The 23,874-nt window shown below is 46.2% G+C and overlaps 3 protein-coding genes across 10 annotated transcripts in view; 1 reads left to right on the top strand and 2 right to left on the bottom strand.

Moving 5' to 3' along the window:
* ARHGEF3 (Rho guanine nucleotide exchange factor 3) overlaps positions 1 to 16,587 on the bottom strand; it is a 316,825-nt gene extending 300,238 nt beyond the window's left edge. For 2 of the 8 annotated variants that reach the window (XM_067043853.1, XM_059077831.2), the window contains exon 1: positions 9,997 to 10,086. Coding sequence is in view for 1 of the 8 variants with exons in the window: in XM_067043850.1 (XP_066899951.1) it covers positions 9,748 to 9,875 (128 nt within the window). In the remaining 7 variants the exon portion in view is untranslated. Of the gene's footprint in view, positions 1 to 9,747; positions 10,087 to 10,489; positions 10,548 to 16,460 lie in introns of those variants that run through there. The other 6 variants (XM_067043854.1, XM_067043858.1, XM_067043855.1 and 3 more) reach the window with 6 other exon arrangements.
* SPATA12 (spermatogenesis associated 12) lies at positions 4,422 to 5,935 on the top strand. Its single transcript, XM_067043076.1, is given in 4 exon segments — positions 4,422 to 4,457; positions 4,977 to 5,119; positions 5,121 to 5,271; positions 5,792 to 5,935. Coding segments are annotated over 4 exon segments (474 nt in total).
* A 289-nt stretch (positions 16,588 to 16,876) lies between the features above and the next one.
* The window catches only part of IL17RD (interleukin 17 receptor D), a 70,077-nt gene continuing 63,079 nt past the window's right edge, over positions 16,877 to 23,874 (bottom strand). The window contains exon 13 of the mRNA XM_059077830.2: positions 16,877 to 23,279. Within this exon, the coding sequence (XP_058933813.1) occupies positions 23,167 to 23,279 (113 nt within the window). The 3' untranslated portion in view covers positions 16,877 to 23,166. The remainder of the gene's footprint in view (positions 23,280 to 23,874) is intronic.

Raw genomic sequence — 23,874 nt, 5'->3', positions numbered from 1 at the left:
AATTCAGAAAACCAGGTTCCTATTGAAGCACATGTAGGTGTTTTGCTTTTTATTTCTTCTTCCATGAGAATACAATCTTGGACTTGTGCCAAAGCATTACATCTGGAACACATAAGTGCATGTAGGGGTGTAAACTAATCTTTTAATGTGTGATAGTATTCCTTTCTTATTTTTATTCCATTCTTCAAACTATGATGGGGGGGGGACAAAAATTGCTTGAGCATCAAAACTCTCCCCTTAAATGAAAACCTACCTCTTTGCCCAATAGAAAAAACAAATTAAAATGCAGCTTCACTCCAATGCCCTCCGCCACTCCCTGGTACCTCCAGGGCTGTGGGGGTCCCTAGTTCTCACCACACTTCTCAAGGCATGGAGGCAGGGGAGTATGGGAGGATCTTCAGGAATCTCCATCATGCCCTCAGAGTAAAGGGAAGTCAGGTCTGCCATATGCTCAGTCACTGCCAGATGCACTTCCATTCCACAAATTGAGGCATTAAATATTTTATCCAAGGTCTTCAGCCTTAGATTAAACACTACACTATATTGTATCACTATCTTCAACAAGGAAAAGAGATGCTGATGTTCCTGGATTTTCGTCTGTACAGCTTGAAGGATGGGCCTCTGAGTGTCTCTTCAGAAAACGATGACTGGGGGAGCTGAGTAAGTGATGCACCCAGTAAAAGTATTTCAGGACTGGACTTAATATCATTGAGATGGCAAAACCTCCCACTGACCTACTGTCTCAATACAACCCCTGTCAAATTCTCAGCTGCCTTTTTTGCAGAAATTGACAAGTTGATCCTAAAATTCATATGGGGACCCAAAAGAGCCAAAACAATCATGAAAAAGGACAAAGTGGAAAGATGCGTATTTCTTGATTTCAAAACTTACTACAAGGGTATAGTAATCAAGATGGTACGGACAATGGTACTAGCACAAGGACAGACATACAGATCAATGGAATAGAAATGAGAATGCAGAAATAAACATATTTATGGCCTACTGATTTTTGACGAGGATGTCAAGAGAATTCAATGGGAAGAATAGTCTTTTCAACAAATTGTGCAGGGTCAACAGGCTATCCACATGCAAAAGAATGAAGCTGTACCGGTCTACCTCACACCACACCTAAAAATTATGTATCAAAGACCTAAATGTAAGAGCTAAAACTATAAAATTCTTAGAAGAAAACTTAGGCATAAATCTTTATGGTATTGGATTAGGCAAAGATTTCTTAGATATGACACTAAAAGCACAAGCAATACAAGAAAAATAGATAAACTGGCTTCATCAAAATTAAAACCTTGGGCTTCAAAGGACACCATCCAGAAAGTGAAAAGACAACCCACAGAATGGGAGAAAATGTTGAAAAATCATGTATCTGATATGGGACTGAATCTAGAATATATAAAGTACCCTTACAACTCAATAGTAAAAACACAACCCAATTTTTTTAAATAGGCAAAAGATCTGAATAGACATTTCTCCAAAGAAGATATACAAATGGCTGATAAGCATATTAAAAGATATTCAATCAACACAATATTGAAGGAGAACAAAGTTGGAGGACTGAGGCTACCCGACATCAAGATTTACTATAAAGCTACAGTGATCATAACAGTGCAGTACTGGTAAAAGAATAAACAAATAAATGAATAGAACAGAACAGAGAGCCCAGAAATAGACCCTCATAAATACAGTCAACTGATCTCTGACAAAGGAGCAAAGGCAATGCAATGGAACAAAGATCATCTTTTCACAAATGGTGTTGAAACAACAGCACATCTACATACAAAAAAAAAAAAAAATCTAAACATAGACCTTACACCCTTCACAAAAATTAACTCAAAATGAATCACAGACCTAAATGTAAAATGCAAAAGTCTAAAACACCCAGAAGATAACATAGCAGAAAACCTAGAATACCTTGTAATGGTGACGCCTTTTTAGATCCAACACCAAAAACACAATCCATGAAAGAAATAATTGATAACCTGGACTTCACAAAATTAAAAATGTCTGCTTTGCAATAGATAATAGCAAGAGAAATAGAAGGTAAGTCACAGAGTAAGAGAAAGCATTTGTGAAAGACACATGTGATAAAGGACAGTTACACAAAATATACAAAGAACTCCTAAAACTCAACAAGAAACAAACAACCTGAATCAAAAACGGCCCAGAGGGCTTCCCTGGTGGTGCAGTAGTTGAGAGTCCTCCTGCCGATGCAGGGGACACGGGTTCGTGCCCCGGTCCGGGAAGATCCCACATGCCGCGGAGCAGCTGGGCCCGTGAGGCATGGCCGCTGAGCCTGCGCGTCTGGAGCCTATGCTCTGCAACGGGAGAGGCCACAACAGTGAGAGGCCCGCGTACTGCAAAAAAAACAAAACAAAACAAAACAAAAAAAACGGCCCAGAGACCTTAACAGACACCTCACCAAAGAAGATATACACATGGCAAGAAAGCATATGAAAAGATGCTCCATATCATCATATGACAACGGGGAAACACAAATTAAAACAACAATGAGGATACCACTAAACACCTATGACAATGGCCAAAATACAAAATACTGACAACACCAAATGCTGACAAGCATGTAGGGCAACAGGCACTCTCATACTCTGCTGGTAGGAATGGAAAATGGTACAGCCACTTTGGAAGACAGTTTGGTGGTTTCTTAAAAAACTAAGCACTCTCTTACCATATGATCCAACAATCACACTCCCTGGTATTTACCCAAAAGAGCTGAAAACGTACGTCCACACAAAACTTCTGCAGGGCAGAAGTTGAGACACGGATGTAGAGAACAAACGTATGGATACAAAGGGGGGAAGTGGCGGGGGTGGGGTGGTGGTGGGATGAATTGGGAGATTGGGATTGACATGTATACACTGATGTGTATAAAATGGAGACTAATAAGAACCTGCTGTATAAAAAACAAAATACTAAACTTTATTTGGGTTATTTGTACGGAAATATGTTAATATAAATGTTTCAGACATTATATGAAATTCCTAAAAATCTTGTTCTGGTATAATGTTATAAGTCATAATTCTAGTTATTACTTTAAAATGTATATCTCAAAAAAACCCCTGCACATAGATGTTTATAGCAGCTTTATTCATAATTTTCAAACCTTGGAAACAACCAAGATGTCCTTCAGTAGGTGAATGGAAAAATAAGCTGTGATATACCCAGACAGTGGAATATCATTCAGTGCTAAAAAATGTGTTATCGAGCCATGAAAAGACATGGGGAACCTTAATTGCATATTACTAAGCGAAAGAAACCAAAATGAGAAGGCTACACACTGTACGATTCTAACTACATGACATTCTGGAAAAGGCAAAACTGTGGAGACAATAAAAAGTTCAGTGGTTATGGTGGAGGGTGGAGGAAGGTATGCCCAGGTAGAGCACAGAGGATTTTTAGGGTAGTGAAATACTCTGTATGATACTATAATGAAGGATACATGTCATTGTACATTTATCCAAACCCACTGAGAGTAGAATACCAAGAGTGAGCCATTAGGTAAACTACAGAATTTAGATGATTATGATGTGCCGTGGGTTCATCCTTGGTGACAGATGTACCATTCTGGTGAGTGCTGTTGATAATGGTGGAGGCTATGCACATGTGTGAGCAGGGAGTATAGGAGAAATCTCTGTACCTTTCTCTCAGTTTTATTATAAACCCAAAGTGCTCTAAAAAATAAAATTAAAAAAAGATATTTAACACCACTAACCATTAGGGAAATGAAAACCAAAACCACGATGAGATTCCACTTCACATGCACTAGGATGGCAATAACTGAAAAGATGGACAGTGACAAGTGCTGCTGAGGATGTGGAGTAATTGGAACCCTCATATACCACTGGTGGGACTGCAGAACGGTACAGCCACTACGGAAAACATTTGGCAATTCCTCCAAGCAGTGGGAAGTGGGGGAGCAAAGATTTGAAAGTGGAAAAGTTCCTGGGGTATTTGGGGGATGTCAGGTTCAGCTCTGTTACAGGAGCCAGAGAGTGACTTGGGATGTGGTATGGTAAAGATGAGTAGGAACGGCGAGTTGAAGCGGCCAAGTTCCAAGGTGTCATATGCCCCTCAGGGACGGAGGGCCATGGGGACATGGGGTGTCCACTGTAGGCTGGGGAGACTGCTGGGAGAGGATGGGGGGCTGTGGTTGGGCAAGAGATCTCGGCAGTGGTTCAACCTGGCCTGTGTCTCACCATAAACTGACCCCCAGCTCCATTATCAAGATTTGGCTCCTAGTAAGATCATCTCCAAAAAGAATAAGACCCACACCAGTGAAACCCCCAAATCTGAATGAAAAACTTCCAGTGTGTCTGAGCACACCTCTCCTATTAGGAGCACAAAGCAGTGATGGAGTGACCTGGGTCAATCCTTAGTCACCAGATGAGATGGCGACCCTGGCCAGTCCCTCCCCCATGCAGGCTGTGACGGGGGTGCACACTTTGCAAATATCTTCTCATTTCATCCTCAGAGAAGACCTGTGAGGTACAGGCAAGCACCACCCCCCTTTACAGGTGAGCAAACAGGCTTGGAGAGGTTAGGCACCTTGTCCAGGGTCACTCCACTGAAAATGCTGGAGTGGAGACTGCAACACAGGACCCCAAATGCCATCTCTACAATTTCTATTGGTCTCAAAGCTGGTCAGTTGCTGCTCCAGCTTCCAGGAAATATTACTGAGCTCAGAACTGGAGATGAATTCAGGACTTGGGGTTCTATTGGCAGGAACAGCAAATCCAGATCCATAAATTTACCATATGCTGGCTGGAAGTGGAGGTGAGGTGTTGGGACAAGGAACCAAGTTGAACTGTTAAATAACTAGCTTGGTCTTTAGCTGCCTGAGACAGGCAAGACACCAAGCTGCCTCCTCTATCCTCCAACTCTGGCCACAGGCCCCAGCCTCTCTTTCTGGAGCATTCTGGTTTTGACTTGGGCCCCATGTCTAGGTATGCCCTGACTTTTGGTCCATCTTGGAAAAGTCAGGAGACACCTGGAAAATGAAGGCTATGACCTCCTCCAGCCTTGTTGTTCCATGGCCACCAGAAACCCTGGGGCATCCACCTAACATCGCAACAAACCCTCACTGAGCCAGGGACTGAGCATTTGGCTAGGAGCAGCCTTTGCCTCCCAGAGCTGACATTCCACAGGGATGTGCACAAAACAGAGGCCTATCTAAGATATTTAAAACACCAATCTTGGGACTTCCCTGGTGGCACAGCACCTAAGAATCCGCCTGCCAATGTGGGGGACACAGGTTCGATCCCTGGTCCGGGATCCCACATGCCGCAGAGCAACTAAGCCAGTGTGCGGCAACTACTGAGCCTGTGCTCTAGAGCCCACGAGCCACAACTACTGAGCCTGTGAGCCACAACTACTGAAGCCCATGAGCCTAGAGCCCGTGCTCCGCAACAAGAGAAGCCACCACAATGAGAAGCCTGCACACCGCAAGGAAGAGTATCCCCCGCTCTCCGCAACTAGAGAAGGCCTGCGTGCAGCAACAAAGACCCAACGTAGCCAAAAATAAATTAATTAATTAATTAAAAATAAATAAAACACCCATCTTTCTTTAAATCACTGAATAAATCTTCAGGGAAGCTCCTCCTCACCTTCATCTCTCCCGATACAACTGACAAAAGGCCCAAGAAAACAGTTGGCAAGTTATTCATCACTCCACACAATTGGGTGTGAAAAATGGGTTCCGAAAAATGGGTTCACTAAGAGGGTCCATGCCACAGGACAGTTGCAGAGATAATATGAAAATATTGGTGCTGAGCTCAGCAGTCCAAGGCACAGCCATTCAGATCAACTGTCATTTACTGAAGGCTGCTATGTCAGTTCCTTTTCCACAGTATATTCCAACACACACACACACACACACACACACACACACTGCTATAACCAATGAGAATCTTGCATCAAGCCCCCTAGGCTCATGCTCAGTTGTCAAGGCAGCAGTTTCAGGAACATCATCACTCCAGGTCCCGCCCTCTAGAAAGGAAGGCACGGGCATTCTGGTCAACCAGGAGAGCACACAATGCTGAGCTCTTACTCCAGTCACCTGCTAGGATTTGGAGAGAAGGTGGGGGAGCTTCTGCCCACACTGCTCACTTCCCCTCTCCCTTCGCCAGGGAGACAGACCATTGCCAGGGCTCAAGAGCTGACTGGCCACACCAGGGGTTTGACCACAACCCTGGGTTCCATATGTATAGAATGGTCTTCCCCAAGACGCCCACATGGCTGCTCCCTCTTTCAACTGGGTTTCTGCTCAAATGCTGCTTCCTCAGAGAGACCCTCCCTAACCTAAACCACCCCTGCCTCCATCCCAGCCACTCTGGATCCTCTTACCCAGCTTCATCTCCTTCATCACACTGATCACACTCTCTGACATGATATTATAGGTCTAGTTGTCTATTGTCCATCTCCATCACTGGGGTGTAAACTCCTAAAGGGAGGAACGCTGCTGGTTTCCTTGACTGCTGTGTGGCCAGGCCAGAGCCCTCCCTCCATAAGTGGTTCTTGAATACGTGAAGTAAATGAGCTGAGCTAAGTGGCCAAGGCACATGAAAAAAGCAAAGCTTGCCACCAAACCTCTCCACAGTGGACCCAGCTCCACTCCCCACACTGGTGACCTCCCACGCAGAAACTAACCCAATAAGTTAAAATCATATATAAAAACATTTCGTTTTCACTCAAGATTCAACTTGTATATGTGAGGTGATATGAATCAGGCAATATTTATACAAACCATGAAGATAATGGGTCCAAGGATGAATAATTTTTTTTTTTTTTTTTTTTTTGGCCGCACCTTGTGGCATGTGGGATCCTAGTTTGGACTGCTGGGGAAGTCCACCAAGGATTAATTTTTTAAAAATATATCTAGGGCCACAATTAATAAACCGATTAAGGAATGAACTGAAAAAAATCCAGGGAAAGAACAAAAGAGTGAAAGAAACAGAGCTCCACACCCCATTGCCACCCACCCCTGCTGCCCAATGAGTTACAGGAGCCTGAACAATACAGATCTTGGCCTCAAAAGTTTCTAAACTACTGCAGTTTTCTTTGATGCCTCTTTGCCTCAGGCCCCCTCAGATGACATACGACTCAGTAGCACACTGAGTTCTGGTCAGGGGCTCAGGAACCTTTGATGGCAGAGAAGTAAAGGCAGCTTTCTGGGATGGATGGTGATGGATGAAAGGATCAGGATGCAACGTAGACCAGAAAAACTGGAGCAGTAGCATGCAGAAGCCTGGAGGCCACATCTCATCCTCATAAGAGGGGATATGGGGACTATATCTGGTTTCTGCACACCACATCTTTCCTCCACAAGAATGGGCTCTCTCTGGAGGCAACGAGTTCCCTGTCACTGGAGGATTCAAGCCCAGGTTAAGCAATAACTAGGAAGAGGTGTTGTGGAGGTGGTTTAAACTGCAGGTTAAACTACGTGACCTCAAAGGTCACTGTAGCCTGGCGTTCCTGACTAATGGCCAGTCCCTTTGCATTTCACTACTCTTAAACCTCTCCAGACACACCTTGCTTCTCTCAGCAGATACTCATTCGTTCTATCACTCAGGGACATCTATTGAGCACCAACTGTTGCTAGGGGCCAGAGCTGAGCAGTGACCAGGGCAACACATCTACCCTCTTGGATTCTACATTCTTCTGGGTGAAGACAGTAAACCCATAAACAGATACATGAGTAAGACCATTTCAGGTAAGCACCATGAGTAAAATACAATGGGGGAATGTGACAGAAACTGCAGGGCTGCTTTGGACTGAGTGGTCAGGGGAACCTTCTCTACAGAGGAGACATCTGAGCTATAGGGCAAGAAAGTGCCAGGCATGAGAAGAAGTGGTGGAACAGTGTGCACAGCAGAGGGAAGAGCACGTGCAAAGGCCCTGAGAAGTCTCCTGACACAGTGAGTTCAAATTCTCATGAACTGCATCGCATCCTAAAGGTCCCACCATAGGCCTACAGTCCCTACCCCCACCGCCTGCCTTCATTCCCCAAATGACTTCTTTATCAGATTTTCTCAAGTCAAGGCAGACCTGAATTTTCCACTGGAAGATGTGCTCTGAGCAAGGGCACAAAGGAACATGTGTGCACCTCCACCTACAGGTGCAGAGGTAATGTTGACATCTCGACTCCATATAAACTTGGGCCTGCCCTGTATAGCGAGCAAGAACTTGCATCTTCCCAACAGCGGTTCAGGGCCCATATTTGTGGGGTGTGGGCCTTTTGCAGAATATGATGAAAAGAGAACCCTCTGGAAAAATGTACACCTGTGCTCCAAGCATCTCACGTGTATTTCAGAAGAGCCGCAGGTTCAGAATGCCTGTCTGTGGTTACCACTGCCAGAAGAAAAAATTAAACTGGTGTGGCCCAGAGACACTCCACTGATGGAAGGGACAATCTGTTAGAGGTAAGTAAATGGAAGGGAGGAGACAAGATCAGGCCCTCGTACCCCTAAATAAACTCCCACATTCTCAGAGATTAGAGGATGTCAGCCTCTCAGGGGGTCCAAGGCCTGAAGGAATTCTGGTGAAACCTTATCCACTCCACCCCAGTGAGGGAAACATCCAATAACACCCCAGAGCCTCCAGAAAAGGTCCAAGACCCCATTTTCCAGGAGTGTCCTTGACAAAGGTCATCTCTAATCTCACATTCTGAGATACATTTTGCACAAGGCCGGTTAACCATAAGAAGTGTTACTACAAAGTCCGAGTGTTTCTAGGCTGAAGAGGACACCGCGGCTACTGTGTAAATAATTCAGGCCATTAGCAGGGGAAGGGGAAGTGCCAAACGCCTGCCCACCTCCCCACTGGGGAGCCCCATCCTCACTGGGATGCCCCATTAGACGTCAACCAAAATAATAACAAGAAGAACAGCTAACCAAGGTAGAACTTACCTCATACCAAGCACTACGTTAAAACTTTAATCTTACACAACCCTTTAAGGTTTGTACTATTATCATCTCCACTTTATAGGTGGGGAAATTGAGACACGAACAGGTGAAGTAACTTGCCCAAGACTACAGAGCTAAAACGCAGACAGAGCAAAACTCCTCTTCCACACCCCAGGGTAGAAAGTGGTAACACCTGGGTAGTGTTTCGGCTCGTTCATCCACGACAGCTGACAACTACTCTTTGGCAGTTCTCGCACCCTCCCCCAGTGCTGGAGGCAAGCCTGCTTCAGGCATTCAATGGAGCAAGAGCCCTCTAGGAACAAGCCACTCTGTTTCAGATACGTTCAAGCCCACGATGAGGCCGCTGATAGTGCAAGCACGGCTCTTCTCGGTGGCAAAGCCCCAGGGAACCCGACCTGGTAGAAACTACCACATTCAGAAAACACTCACCCGTCTCTGACTACGAGGGACCGAAGTTCACCTTAACCCCTTGGTGTCCGCCTCCCCCAACTCTATCTCGGGATCCTCTGGCCCCGCAGTTTTAAAGACGCGGCCGCGAGCACTACGGCTCTGGTGGGCCAGAAACCGCGGCCACCGCCCCGCGCGCCCAAAGCCGGGTTCCCAGCCGCGAAATGACCGCAGCCCTCCCAGCCCCGACCAGCAGCGCCCGAAGGGAAGCCACCCCGAGGAAAAGGGGCCGCGCCCCAGGACAGGTGGCACCTCGGGAACTTTCGCCCAAGAGTTGCCAGAGGACTTAAGTCAGGGTCTCCGACGCGAGCGGCAGCCGCTCCGGGCTGGAGGTGGCACCGCCTACCTAAGCCGCGCCCAGTGCGCCCCTGAGCGCTCAGGGTGCCCGGAGCCAGAGAGCGCACATCGCCCGCTACGGGCACAGGGATGGGGCGGGGACGACTCGGAGGTGGGGGTGGGGTCCCGCTCCGGCATGGTGGGTGAAGGTGGAGAGGAACCAGCCGGGGAAAGTGTCCCGCTCCAGAGTGTCTAGAGGTGTCCAGACGGGGAAGGTCAAGCAGAGCAGCGGGGCTCCAGGCCAGCCGCCCACACTCACCTCGGCGCCCAGCACGGACTCGACCGGCGGGGCTGCAGAGCGCTCCGCAGCTACGATGGTGGCAGCGGAGGCTACGGGGGCGGTCCCCGGGGCGGGGCGAGGCAGGGGGCGGAGAGGCCGAACCGGCCACGTGGGCGGGGGGCGGGCCGGGGACCCCAGCGGGCGCCCCTGCCCGGTGCCGGGGTACCCGGACGCAGTCAGGCTAGGCCGCTGCTCAGCACCCCCCTCCCCGTGTCCTGCCGGCGTCCCGCGGAAGGCTAGCAAGGGAGGAGGGGAGATCTGGCCTCCGGGACAGCCCCCAACACCTAGTTCGGAGAGCATTTACCGGGTCGGGGAAAGGGTGCACAGCCCAACCTCCCGCTCCCGCTTTCCCCGGGGTGCCTCACGGGACCGGTATCCGAGCGGGAGGGGACCGTGGCCACCCCCCAGGGGCTGCCCTGGCGGGCGAGCCGGAGCCTGCGCTAGGAGCCCCAGCCCCGCCTACCAGGCTGACCTTGGGCGTGTCGGGTCCTGCCCAAGCCTCACTTTCCTCGACTGTGGGGGTGAGATTGAGGACGAATCCCCGCGCGCCCAGCAGGTTCTCAGGAAACGCCAGCTTGTGGGCAAACGCTGAGCTTGAAAAGGTAGCAGCCAGCTGTGGCCTGGGTCTTCCGTGCTGAAATAAACGTGGCAATCTAAATACTAAAAGTATTTTCTGTATTCATTCATTCTTTCATTCAACAGATAACTCCTACAGTCCTCAGAACCCCATAAAATCAGAACTAAAAAGTGCCCTGCACACTAGTTATGGGCTTTTTATGAAAGTATAAACCGTCATGATAAAAATTTAAAAATCAATTGTTTTCACGTGCCGGGTGTGCATTTTAGTTGCTTGATCTACTTTAACGTTCACAACAGCCTTGTGAGGTGTAGGGGTTGTATGGGCCCACTTCTCAGGAACTGAAGCTTAGAAAGGTGAAAGTGAAGCCAGCCCCCGGGTAAGAGGAGAGAGCATCAGCTCAAGGGCTAAGGCTCTCGGTAGGCATACCCTCCAGTAAGTGAATGGACCAGGCTCTGCGTGGACCTCCTCAACTTTCTCCGTAGGGTGAGCTCTAACCCCCACCCCCTCATTCCACCTCACAGGAAGAGGTGGGATGCCAAGGGCTTCCTGTGAGGGACTTGTCCTGGCAGCAGCCGCTGGCATGGAAGTCTCCCAGCCCGGGCCCCTGTGACCAGCACGAGGAGTTCAGACTTTGCTCTGGCACAGGTGAGACTTTCTTCATTGCAACCCGTCTCTCCTTGCAGGCACTCATAGTGCTGGGTGGCCTCTTCCTAGCCCACAGCCCACCTTTGGGGCCGGATCCAACAGCTGCAACTTCATTCCACTACACCTTGATCCCAAACCCAGTGCCTCATGATCCATCCCTTTCCTATTCAAGGATCACACCACCCTCCCCAGTACTCCCACTTCCAAGGGCAAAACCTATATCCAGATCTCCCAAACCCTTTTGTTATTCTCCCTTCTCCACACCATGGAAGATCCCTTACTACAGCCAGCCACGTTTATTAAATAATAATAAAGGGCTTCCACTCCCTCAGCAACCCAGAGCTCGGCAGACACTTCCAACCCACAAGTCGACACCTGCTATTCTACCCAGGCAACCTTGTCAGAGATAAAAGTTATATTTCCATTAGACTCCATTTAATGATTTGAGCGTCTGCTACATGCCACACGATATGCCAGACTGTGGAGAACAGGAGTGACTCTGTACAAGATAGACATAGTCCCTGACCCCACGGAGCTCACAGCTGATGTGGGAACAGTCAGACCCATCACTGGGCAGGTTAGGGAGCAGGATGTGGTGAGAGACACACAAGGGAAGTGCTGGCCCAGATTCGAGCATAGAGAGGCTTCCTGTGGGATCTGCGTTGGAGAGAACAGGAGACATGGAAGCCCAGAAGTGGGAGAGCACAGGGCACACTTCTGGAAGTCCATGGAGAGGGGCAGGTGGGGGGAGAACAAGGCTGGAGGGGCCTTGGTGGCCAAGATGGGACACTAAATCTTTACCATTGAAAGTTTCAGGCAGAGGTGATGGGTTTGCACCAGCCGCTGAGTGAGGAATGGATGTAGTGGGTGAAAGTCTCCTGGACACAGCAAAGGCAACATGCGTTTTTATTATTACTAGAGGCAAACTCCTCTATTTCCTGTTTTAGAATTCAGGGTTTCTGGAAATTAGAACAGATCTGCAAGGATATGTAGACTAGAAACAAATCAATGTAATCCCACAAGGGTTTATATGCAGTACACCATCACCCAGCCCCACTCATGCAAGGGGGAGGGTGGGGAGGACTTGGTTCTTGGACTCAAGTTAGGAGACTGTTGGAGGAAGAGATGATACATCCGAAGGGAGTCCTTTGGTGGGGAGTGTAGAGGAAATAGGCAGGAAATGTGGGTCACTATCCATGGAGTTTGGAAACTGGTGGAGAGGCCAGAAGACACTGATGACCAGCCACCTTTTCTCCTTGAAACAGTTCATGAGCGCCCATTCTTGAATTCAGCTCCATCTCCCCTAACTCTGCAAGAGGGGGTAGAATAGTACCAGAGCTGTCACCTCACTGAGTCATCAATTGGGAAAGCTGGGGTGTCTACTGGGGTCCCCACATGGATGAGGGAGTGATGAGCTATAACTGATGACAGGCAGGAAAGCCATGGTGAGGGGCTGGGGCGAGGCACCAGGCAGCAGAGTGGGGGAAAGCAATCTCTTGAGAAGGCACGACCAAGGGCAAGGACAACAGCAATGGAGGGACACGGAAACCAGCAACACGGGCCATCGAGTGCCCACTGGGTATCTTTAACACTCGTTGTTGTGTAAGGTCACACATTTAAACCCCTCTGATGATATAATACCACTCATACAACAACGCTGAGAGAAGTATAAAGAATAAGATAAAACCCAATCACAATCACACCACCCAGCCTGTCCCTTGTCATAAAATATTCTTCTACAGCATGATTGTTAAGAGCCGCTTGGTCTGTTGTATGAATGTGCCTCTTCTTGTCATCAGTCCCAAACGGTACTTGGTTTGTTCCTCATTCCTCAGAAGTAATGCTTGGTGATAAAAATCTATGCACAATTAACTTTGATGCACATTTCTGGTTATTTCCTAAAGAAAAAATGCTAGAAGTGGAATTACCGGAAGGGACATTAAACTCTTTCTGGCTGTAGAAATGTACAGATGCCACCCCCCTCCTTTTTTTTTTTTTTTTCTTTTGCTTTTGAAAGGTATGGAGCATCCATTTGATGAAGCAACACTAGCCTTCTTCCCCAGGGGATGGTGACACCTGTGCAAGGATTAAGGTGTTGATCTCATTGTTCAGACCTAAGCAATGCTCTGCAAGCAGCTAATAAAAGACTTCTTTGAAAGCAAGTCCTTTCTGCTCTCATAATCTGGGTTAGAGGAAAACCTGAGAGGCAAGGCTGAGAGGATAAAGGCTCCATCTGCTTTATCCTCACAACCACCCCATAAGGCAGGTGCATTTTTACCCCCATTTGACAGATGAGGAAACTGAGGACTGGGGAGATGAGGTGACTTGCCCCGGTGACTGATCAGTGGTAGGGCTGGGGTCCCAAGCTGGTTAAAGAAGTAGAATCCAAGTCCAACCTAGGTGGAAGGCTTAGGCAAGGGGCATAGCCTGCCCTCAAGGAGCAGTCGTACTAGTGAGCAAGAGAGTCTGGCACATAATCACAGGAGCTGTCCCGGAAGGCATGTGACAGGACCTAGACTAGGGTGGACAGTGGTCAAGGAAGGTTTGACTGCAAAGGAGGGCTGGAGACCTAGAGAAGGAGAAGAAACAGGCAGAAGAAACAGCCTGGGGAAAATGACCCAGGGCAGGACTACACCAGTGAGGAATTTCAAATTCTGCTACGGCTATAGAGAAGAAAGAGACACACAGAGAAAAGAGGTTGGCAAGCGGCCAGTAATAACCTTGTGGTTTACCTCCAGGGCTACTGGCAGTTTCAAGCAAGGAGTGACAGCTGATCAAGCAGCCATCTCCTGTGAGGATCACAGCCCACTGCCCTGCAGAACTGAGTCCTCCAGGAGACAGGAGCTCCACTCCCATCACCTAGCCAATCTGCTACCTAGACCAGGGCTGAGGGAGACATTTAGAGGATCACACTTTATAACTGTACACTCTTAACCTGCCCCAGGTGACTACATCCCCAAAGGCAGGGGTGCTCACTGTGTGCTAGGCTCTGTGCCCAGAACTCTACTTGGCTTCACATTCAAGCCTCACATCAACCCGATTAGGTACTGAGCTTACTTACTTCCCAGGTGTGGAAACTAAGTCCTAATCAGGTCAAGTGACCCACTCAGGGTCACACAGAAAGTAGCCGACTGAGATCTAAGTTCAGGGTGCCTAAGACCAAAGCCCTGCTTTAATCACAATGATTTTAAAAATCTTGCCAATAATAATGGACGTTTATACACACGTGTGCAGGATTTTCAAGTACATCAGACTTCAGGTACACTAACCAAAGGCACGACCTGCTTGTATTTGCATTCTGTCACCAGGCATGCTTCAGCCTTTCTTTGCTCTGAGCTCTCCCTGGCCTGGCCTGGCCTGGTGGGAAACATCTACGGTTTCTCTGGAAGCTGACACCTGCCCACTCCCTGGAATGTTTCTGACCAGCAAGAGCAGGAAAGACCAGGAAGAGCCATCCTCATCCTGGAGGACCACTACGTTATCTCTGCCCCCGCCTCCAGCTTCTAAAACTTGGAAAATTCCCCTGAGCACAAATTGATAGTCAGTTGGAGAAACAATCCCTGCTTTTGTTCACATCCAGAGCAGGGCGTGGTCATCTGGCACAGGGACCTTGAAGCAGCAAGTTCAGAAAAATGTCTGTCTCTATAGGAGCTGAAAGATGACCAGGGAAAATGGAGCCTGGTAAATGGGACATTAGCAGATCTGAGTACACAGTCAACTGTCACAGGCTCTGTACAGTCAACTATTAAGAAGCCCAGGGTTCCTGCCTTACTTGAATTTTGCTAGGAGCACCTCCCCCTCCCCAAGCCCCATCCCTTCCTCCCCAAACAGTCAGATGCAGACCCACCCTCTTCTCTTAGGGGAAAAGAGATGATTTAACTTCACACCTGACAAAATCCCTGGGCTGAAGCTCCTATCAACAAGCTCCTATTGTCTCCCACCCACGTCCATATGGCCCCCAAGTAGTCGAAGACCTGCTCTTCCACAAAATGAATAATAGCCACTATTTACCATGTGTCTAGCACTTGCCAAGCATGGTCATGGGTGCTTTATAGACCCCAGCTCATTTAAGCTTCACAATCACCCAATGTAGTGGGTATTAGTCCCATCTTACAGATGAAAAAACTGAGACTCAGAGCAATTAGGTGATTTGCCCACAGTTCCATACTTATAAAGAGGTGGAGTCAAGACAGCAGGGATCATGTATATCTTATTCATTACTGTGTCCCCAGTACACTCTTTAGGCTCTCAAATACAGTAAATATTGTCAAAAGATTTTATCACCTATAAATGTGAAAGATGGTGTAAAACCCCTCCAGAAAAGAGGCCAGGGAGCCAAGCCCACTGATCTTGCATTATCTTTCCTTAATCTCAAAGACAAGATTTAAATTTTATCTCATTGCAAAAGGCCTTACCCCGTGTTTACATCCCTCCCTCCCTCCACTGCATCCTCTATCTATCCTATTCTTGGACCACTTCTCATTCTGTTCCTGTAGACAGAGAGGACAGGGTATGCTTGGGGTACGGGTAGAAAACAAATATTTATTAAGGACTCACTATGCCTAAGACAGTGAAGATATAATTTATGTCTCCCTCCTCATCCACCTGCTTAGCTTATTGCCTGTAGTCTCTTATTCAACTAAACCAAAATAAAAAATGTTTTCTAACTAAAGTCTGCAAGGGGAAGCTGGTCTTTGCTACCCGTAAAGTTTGCATGTCTAAAACAAAGTAAATAAAACCACTGGTGAGGTCCCAGAAATGTTGGCAATTTTAAGAACCCTAAACAGCTGTAAAAATGGACTCTGCTTTCTAATACCATGGTAAAAATTAGGGCTTCTTGTGCTATCCAAAGAGGATTATTTTTCCCCACTGACAGAAAAGAGGAATTCACTTACTGCACTATCTGCCTAAAGAGATTCTTCCAATGGAGTCCTTTAAGATTCATCTGCTTAACCTCTAAACCAGATTTACTCTCAATATTTGCATTGAGGAGGAAACCAATTCACTGTAACTTGCTACCCAAGGTTCGTTCTCCTTATAAATTATGCTGAGAAACAGTACAGCCCATTGATTAGGAGTAAGGATGATTCAATCAGACGTTATGAATCCCAGTGCTGCTGACTTCTTCTTTGTGCCCTCGGCAAAGCTACCCAATTCTGGGCCTCAGAATCTCAAAAATGAGACCCCAAAGTTGATGTACACCAAGAATTTAACTTACAGAGCACTGGGCGCACAGGAGATGAGAGAACTTCTGTCGGAAGAATGAACAGGCACCTTCTTCTTTCTGAATGACAGGAAATTTGTGGCTCCCAAATTTCAGTGTCCATCAACTTCTTTTCAAATTTCTGCAAAGAAAGTCCATTGTTCTCAGAGTCAAATGTCTCCTTGAGGTAAGTATCCCTGTCCCTGCTCCAGACGCCATGGAGACAACAGCCACCTGCCCAATGGAGGTGGAGGTACATGGTCAAGGGCAGCAGGTTCATTTTCTCTAAAGTACAAGACAGACCAGCCACCCTGGCCTCCTCACACTGCATAATCTCTCTCCTTCTCAGAGGGAGAGCCCACAGAAAATTGTGCCAGGAATCCCAGCTATTCAGGAAATAGGAAACACGATCTAGAAAAATGAGCCACCACAATCTTAAAACATTTTATTTGATTCAGAAATTCTACAGTACAAAAACATTTTATAAATGTCAGCTGTGGTCTACTATTTACAGAGTTATGTACAAATCAAATAAGATGATAACATTTTCAATGTAAAAATATAGCATACTGCTACAGTCTGCCAGTCAGTGCTCACTATTCCACCAAAGCTCACAAAAGAGAAACTTAAAGATGAAACAAAGACAATGGCAATAACCACTGTTCCACAGGCTTTCCCCCCAGAACATAGTAACAGGGAGCTTCTGCAGTGAAAAACAAAACAAAACAAACCAACAGTGAAAATAGAAGTCACCTACTCTCTAACTGAATACATTTGGTTTTTACAAAAGTTTTTGCTCTCTCCAAACTCACTACATTTTTTTCTCAAGACAGAAAAAAGACGCTTGTTAGAAATAACATACGATTACACATTAGCATCATCCAATTGTAACTTTTCGTCTAATGACTGGAGCAGCCAACTTTGTCTATGTCACATACAAACAGAAGACAGCTTCTTTGAATCTTCTCAACTGAAATTGTCTTTGATAAATCATCACATATGCAGTCATAATGGTTTGCTTTTGTCAGACTTCTGCTTGTGCAAACCACAGTTCTTGGTCAATTCAGAGCTATGGCTCCAGCCCTTTAGAAATGGAAAAGCTCTTTGAGGAGTCTGTGGTCCTCACTGAATTTTGGAGAGGAGCCGAAGAGCAGGAGGGAAGACAACTGACCAAAATTCCCAAGAGGTCCTCACTCAACCTCTTGGCAAATTAGCCCTTAGCAACTGCTATTTCATCTGTGGCTAAACTGAAGTCTGCACCAGTTAATAATACTGTGAGTCATGAATTAAAGGTAATGTCTAGAGATACATAAAAATAGAATCCAAAATTGGAAGTGAGGGGTGGTTTTCACTCAGAAGGTAAGAGCTGGTCTTGAAGAGTATCTTGAAGAAGCTCAGGAATGACATTAGACACATCAGGAATAAGCACCAAGTGTTTGAACACAAGAGGGGGAAAAAAACCATATATGATATAAGACTATTGCCATGAAAAAAAATTGTGGTAATCAACTCACAAAATGAATTCAGGTGATATACCATTTTTTAAAAGTGCCTTTGTATTTTTAAGTAGTAAGAGAAGCAGGGTACATAAGAATTTCTCTGTGAATCCCCATCCTGAGCTTGGCCTTCACAAGGCACCAATGTGAATAAGGCACCACCTTCTATTTGGGCAACTGAACTGAATGTGAAGCTGAGAAACAGAAGAGCAGTGAAAATTATTAAGCCCTTGGAAAACAAGAGCTGTGAGGAATGAGTAGGGGTGGGATTATTTATCACTGAAATAAAAACACCAGAGCGATGACTTCACTGTGGTTTTCAAATACACGGAAGGTGACCAGCTGTTCTTTTTCTACTACATGCTGAACAAAAGAAGGCTGGTTTGCATTTCTATAAGGAAGATGTACAAAGAACTATCTGATCAGCAGGGTAGGTTACAGACTCTCCTTCACTGAAAATCCAGAATCCCATCCACAGCCACATGTCTGAAATAATTCATGCACAGCCCTGTCTGACACCAGGGGGGTACATGCCAGATAATTCAAACTTTCTGTCACCCACAAAGCTCTGAAATCGGAATCAAAGCTATTGGCTTACAATCAGACTTCCTTTTATTTTCACCCTGACCCTGGAAAGGAGGTGATATAGCAAGGATGACCCAACACCCATAAGGACTCCTAACTGATATCTCCGTATACAGTTGCACACCTCCAAAACAGATCAATTCACAGATCATTTAAAACAGAAGACAAAGCATACCTGGCTCTAGTGGACACTCAGGATTCCTTGCCGTACCTTCACAATGCCTGCTTTCCTTATTAGGTCTTGGCTTAAGCTCAGAATTACACATCATCTAAAACAGTGATTAAGCCAAGAGCTAAAACTATAAATAAGGTCCTTCAGATTGTGGAGTTTAAATGAAATTGCTCCAAGTGTCATATTTTTTAAATTGGGAGAACACAAATCTGATTTTGAAATTAACAACTGGCTTGCCTTTTTCTTAAGACATCAAGAAGTGTGAAGAAGCAATCAAAAGATTTCAAATATATTCACAATCATATCAAATTTCTTTAGGGGAGCAATGGGTAAAAAAAGCAATCTAGCTCCCGGCTGCATTTAGTAAGAGCATTTTCTGGTGGCACCAGACATCTGTTAATTACCATGGATGCCTTTCTTTTCAAAACTTATAAGTAGAGGGGCAAGCTGACAGCCATTAGGCCAAATCATGTCCACCCATCTGTCCCGTTGGGCCTGAATTCAATATAAAATTTTGTTTTTAATTGTCAATACTAAAAAAAAAAAATCAGAATTTTTCATGTAAACATCCAGATTCTCAGGTTCTCTTGAAAAATCGGACAATCAGGAAACACTGCATGGTCACAACTAACTAGACTGGCTGCTCCCTGCAGGTGGGACAGAGGGTGTCCATTTGCCACAGTCCCCACTATGCCCTACTGTCTCTGACACCCAGAGAGCATGTCACTGCCATTTATCATCACACCTTATTTATCATTACACTTGCTACAGTGGGGCCCCCTGAAGGAACAGCATCTGTTAAATAAGAGCAGCACTCTTTACCAACAATATGAAAAAGAAAAGGCTAATAATCTTCTCATTGGCATTGTCCACCTCCCTTCAATAAAGACCCAAAGAGCCAAATTAGTGTTGAGGTGGTTGGGGACTGCAGGGTTTTCTCTCTTTAGGGAGGAAAATGTGACGTTTCTTCTCCGGGAATAAAACAGACTTTTCCTTCCTTTGTCTCTTTTAAAGGAAAAGATACTCAACTCTGAAAAAAAGGAAAAGTTCTGAAAATCACATAACCCCACAACTTTGGGGGGACAGTTTTCCTGTTTATTTGTGCTTAAATGAGGTAACCTGAGACTAGGGGTTTTTTAAAATGACACTAGTAGCTATAAAGTAGCACGACTAAACTTTGACAAACATACATGAACTTAAATTACTATATATTGATTCCAACGATGTCATCATTGCCGAGGACATTTTTTGAACTTCTGATCTGGGACTGTCCTCAGTTATTATTAAGATGTCAACCAAAAACTCTGCCTAATGACTTACTGCCCCATCTCATTTTGGCCTCAAAATACTATTACCTGGCTGGGTCACCCGCCTAACTACCTGGGCCTGGACCTGAATGACTTCTTATTCTCTCCGGAGATCAATATGCCTCAAAGGCCCAGGGCTCAGCCCTCTAGAGGACTCCTGCCCCAGTATGACCAGGCTGAGCCCGTCCAGGTAGTCCCTGTTGCTTATAGCCGACCTGAGAGAAGAACACACCTTTTCCTGGGTTTTCACCTCCCTGGTCACTCTCTTAGCAAAGCTGACTGTGTCAAATGCTAATGTGTCAGATGCGTCTTATGTGTAGGACGTTGGTGAGTTAAGATAAACAACTAGCTCCCTAACTTCAACTACCTGCACTCGTCTCCTGTACAGAGGACACCATCAGAGCCACAGAGCCTTTTACTCTCAGGATGAAGGCCTGTCATTGAGATCATCCCTATATTCTAGTTCTTGTTTCCCCAATGTCTAAAAGCCTGTGACTTGGCAGAACCTTTATCTGAATTCTGTCCTATCATTTTCACTGTCCACTCCATTTGTGAGTCAAAAATGGAGCTCTGCTTAAAATAAATGTTTTATTCCCGGCATGAGATGGGGAGGGTTAAAAAAAAAAAAAGTGAAACTAATATGGCAAAACCAGGAAGTTGAACTTCTCAACTATTCAGAGTTGGGCATTCATACTGTCATTTCAATACTTGGTAAAATAGAGTTTGATTCTGCTGAACATCACAATCATTCGTATTTCAAAATAAGTACCCAAACCCTAAATCCAAACTAAAGCATCACCTGATTTTTGGACCATCACAATTTTCCCTTCTATTTTCATAATAAGTGAGTTTATTTAGCAAGCTCGCTGTCCACGGTCATGGAGCCCAGGTGATGTTTCCTCTCCAGTCCTCCACACTGTCCCTGGAGCCACTTTCTCAGAGATGCCTCCTTTCATGTGCAAAGTTGAGTATCTACCCTAAGGCAGCACCTAATGGTTACTTTGGGGCATGCACCATTTCTTGGCTTCAATAAGAAATGACTCTGAAAATGTTCCAAAGTGAATTTTCGTACATTAATAGGACTGACAATCTCCTTCACAGAACATATGCCAACAATGGAATGGCAGGACGGTCACGTGTGGGCAGGAGCTCTGTGCTCATCTCAGATTCCACGGTGACAACATGGAACATCTCTTCTCCAACAAGATGCCTTGTTTTATGGGGGAGACAGTTCTGCAGCCCACTTGTCTCTCCCTCAGCGCAGCTGCAGGAAACTTGATGCCAGAGAACAGACAAGCACGTTCTTCTCCCAAGAAGCTGCCAGCTGCCTTTACAGAGCAGGGAGTGTGGCACTTGCATCAAAGATAAATACAAACCTCTTCTTTCCATCAGGGGGGCAAACCTTCCCTTCCCCACCTGCTGGGCATGAGCCTGGAAGGAAAAGCCTGTCCTGCCCTCCCTACTTCCCACCCCACCTTGGGATGTTTCTCAGTGTCCCCACTTAACATTGGTCCTGTTTGGTGAAGCAGTGAAAACCAGGGTCCCTGGTAGGGGTGCTGAGAAAACAGGGTGCCAAAATCCAGCAGCATCTATGAAAAAGGTGGAAAAAGACACTCACTCCCCCTCAAGGTCACGGGGAGGAGGAGGGAACAAGTATTTTCCCTTTGGAAACAAAAATTCTGTACAGAAGTCATTCATAAAAAGAGAACATTTACTTCTCCTTTTTAAAGCAAATTCTTTCCTCTTAAGTTCTCAATACCTATTTTTGGCAGAATGGAGCACAAGAGACAAATCTTTCATTGGGTAAGTACAACAAAAACAAAGTGAAACCTGATTGACAGGCTGGGCTGTGGGGGGAGTACTTTAAGATGCAAGAATTTAATGATTTCAGGTCCCATGTCTTCCAAAGATGATACTCAAAGAGCCCACTCATCTTTGTAACAATCCCTTCCTTTTCACCTTCTTAAAGAGAGGTTTGTCATTAGTTAAAACAAGTTCAGCAGATTAAATGACTACCAGCTCCACCTACTGCCGTATGTCAGAGGATTCTGATCCCTAACATTCCGGACACAGCTTTAGACCAGAGGCCAACCAAAGCAAAAATTACAACTTCCAGTAATACAGCCCAGTTGGGTATCAGGCTCTTAAAAATAAACTTCCAGGCACCAACATCTGAGATTCAGCGCAGTAAATATAACCACAGGAAACCTCACAGGGAGATCTGGCACCTCCATGACACCTATTCAGATCAAGATGTGGCCCTGGTGCCTTCTGCCCATTGACCAACCCATCTCAGAAAGAATGGTCTAGATGGTCAGCCTGGCCCTGTGGCTCCCTCCTCAGCCAGATATGCCACCCGCTAAAACATAAAAACTCATTTTTATGATAGGTGATTGAATATTCAGTCACCTTCTTGACCTTTGACTCAGAGCTTTTTTAACACCCATGGCACTGTAAATGGTATCATAAATTCCACATCAAAAATGGAAAAGGGGCTTCCCTGGTGGCGCAGTGGTTGAGAGTCCACCTGCCGATGCCGGGGACGTGGGTTCGTGCCCCGGTCCGGGAGGATCCCACATGCCGCACCCGTGCGCGTCTGGAGCCTGTGCTCCGTGGCAGGAGAGGCCACAGCAGTGAGAGGCCCGCGTACCACCAAAAAAAAAAAAAAAAAAAAGTTAAAGAACATCATCTATAACAACATGGATTCCAGAGAGACTGGCACTTGATTTCCGTGGCTGTAGTGGCATCAAAAGTGCTTTTCAAACAAAGCATTTCAAATCAAAGTAGCCAATAGTGAATAGGCAAAGTTTGCACAGATAAATTAAGTCTGAACAATCAGTGTGGGTATTTTCCTGTTTCTCTTTACATGTTTCCTCCCTACCTCTCAGAATTGGCTCTAATCCAGTCTGACCCAACATGGCAAGCTGCTGTCAGACATAATGGACATGCCTTTCAGAGCTCCACATGGTTTCAGAAAACTGGAGACTGCCAATATACCCGGTAGAGAAGAGAGGCAAGGACAGCAAGTACTGGCCAGGATTTCATTCTGAATATCCTTGCAAGAGACCTCAGCTCCAAGTGGGCCACATACCCAGAGAGATGAGCTGGGGAACCGGAGAGAGGCGGCAGCTAAAGTGGCAATGCTTAGACTCTTCGTTTTGTTACAAAGGAGCGACCGCGTGGAGTTCACCAGTGTAGCTGCAGCAACCAGGTTCTGCTTTGCATGCCCCAGAGGCGAGGAAATTGGAAGGAAAGGCGGGAGGGTCCTCCTCACCTAAGAAAAGAAGAGAGGGCAGAACCACACGTCATTGCACTTCAGTGGGCTGGACACTCAGGCCAGAACGAAGCTGGATCTGGGTTTGAACCACACACTTTGTAAAAGTGAGGCAGGCATTCCAGTCAGCTCAAGACTGGGCATTCTCATCCTGCTAACAGGTTCTAGTTCCCTTAGCTGAGGATCCAGGGTTTGCATGCATGACTCCAACTAGTCATAGGCACAGTTAAGAGTAGCTCCAGACAGCATCCTGTGAGGGTTCCCTGGGGAAGCAGGCCCTCCTACCTGGAGCCTGTGCTGAGCTAGGATGGAGAGAATACTGTGCCCTGTGAACCCCAGGTTCAATACAGGTGGCTTTAAAGACTTGGGAAGGTGGGGGCACCACAAGTCCCAACAAAGATACAGGTATGCAGACCCTCATCTGACACCCTTGGGGACAAATGTGTTTACTTTGGTTTGGTTTTACAGTATTGTTTCTTTTTTTTTTTTAAGTCTATTGAATTTGTTACAATATTGCTTCTGTTTTATGTTTTGGTTTTCTTGGCCAGGAGGCATGTGGGATCTTAGCAACGTGACCAGAGATCTAACCAGCATT

This window comes from Kogia breviceps, chromosome 10 (genome assembly GCF_026419965.1).
Source record: "Kogia breviceps isolate mKogBre1 chromosome 10, mKogBre1 haplotype 1, whole genome shotgun sequence".
Lineage (NCBI taxonomy): Eukaryota > Metazoa > Chordata > Mammalia > Artiodactyla > Physeteridae > Kogia > Kogia breviceps.
Note: the sequence above shows the minus strand (reverse complement) of the source record. Positions and strands in the feature narration are given on the sequence as shown.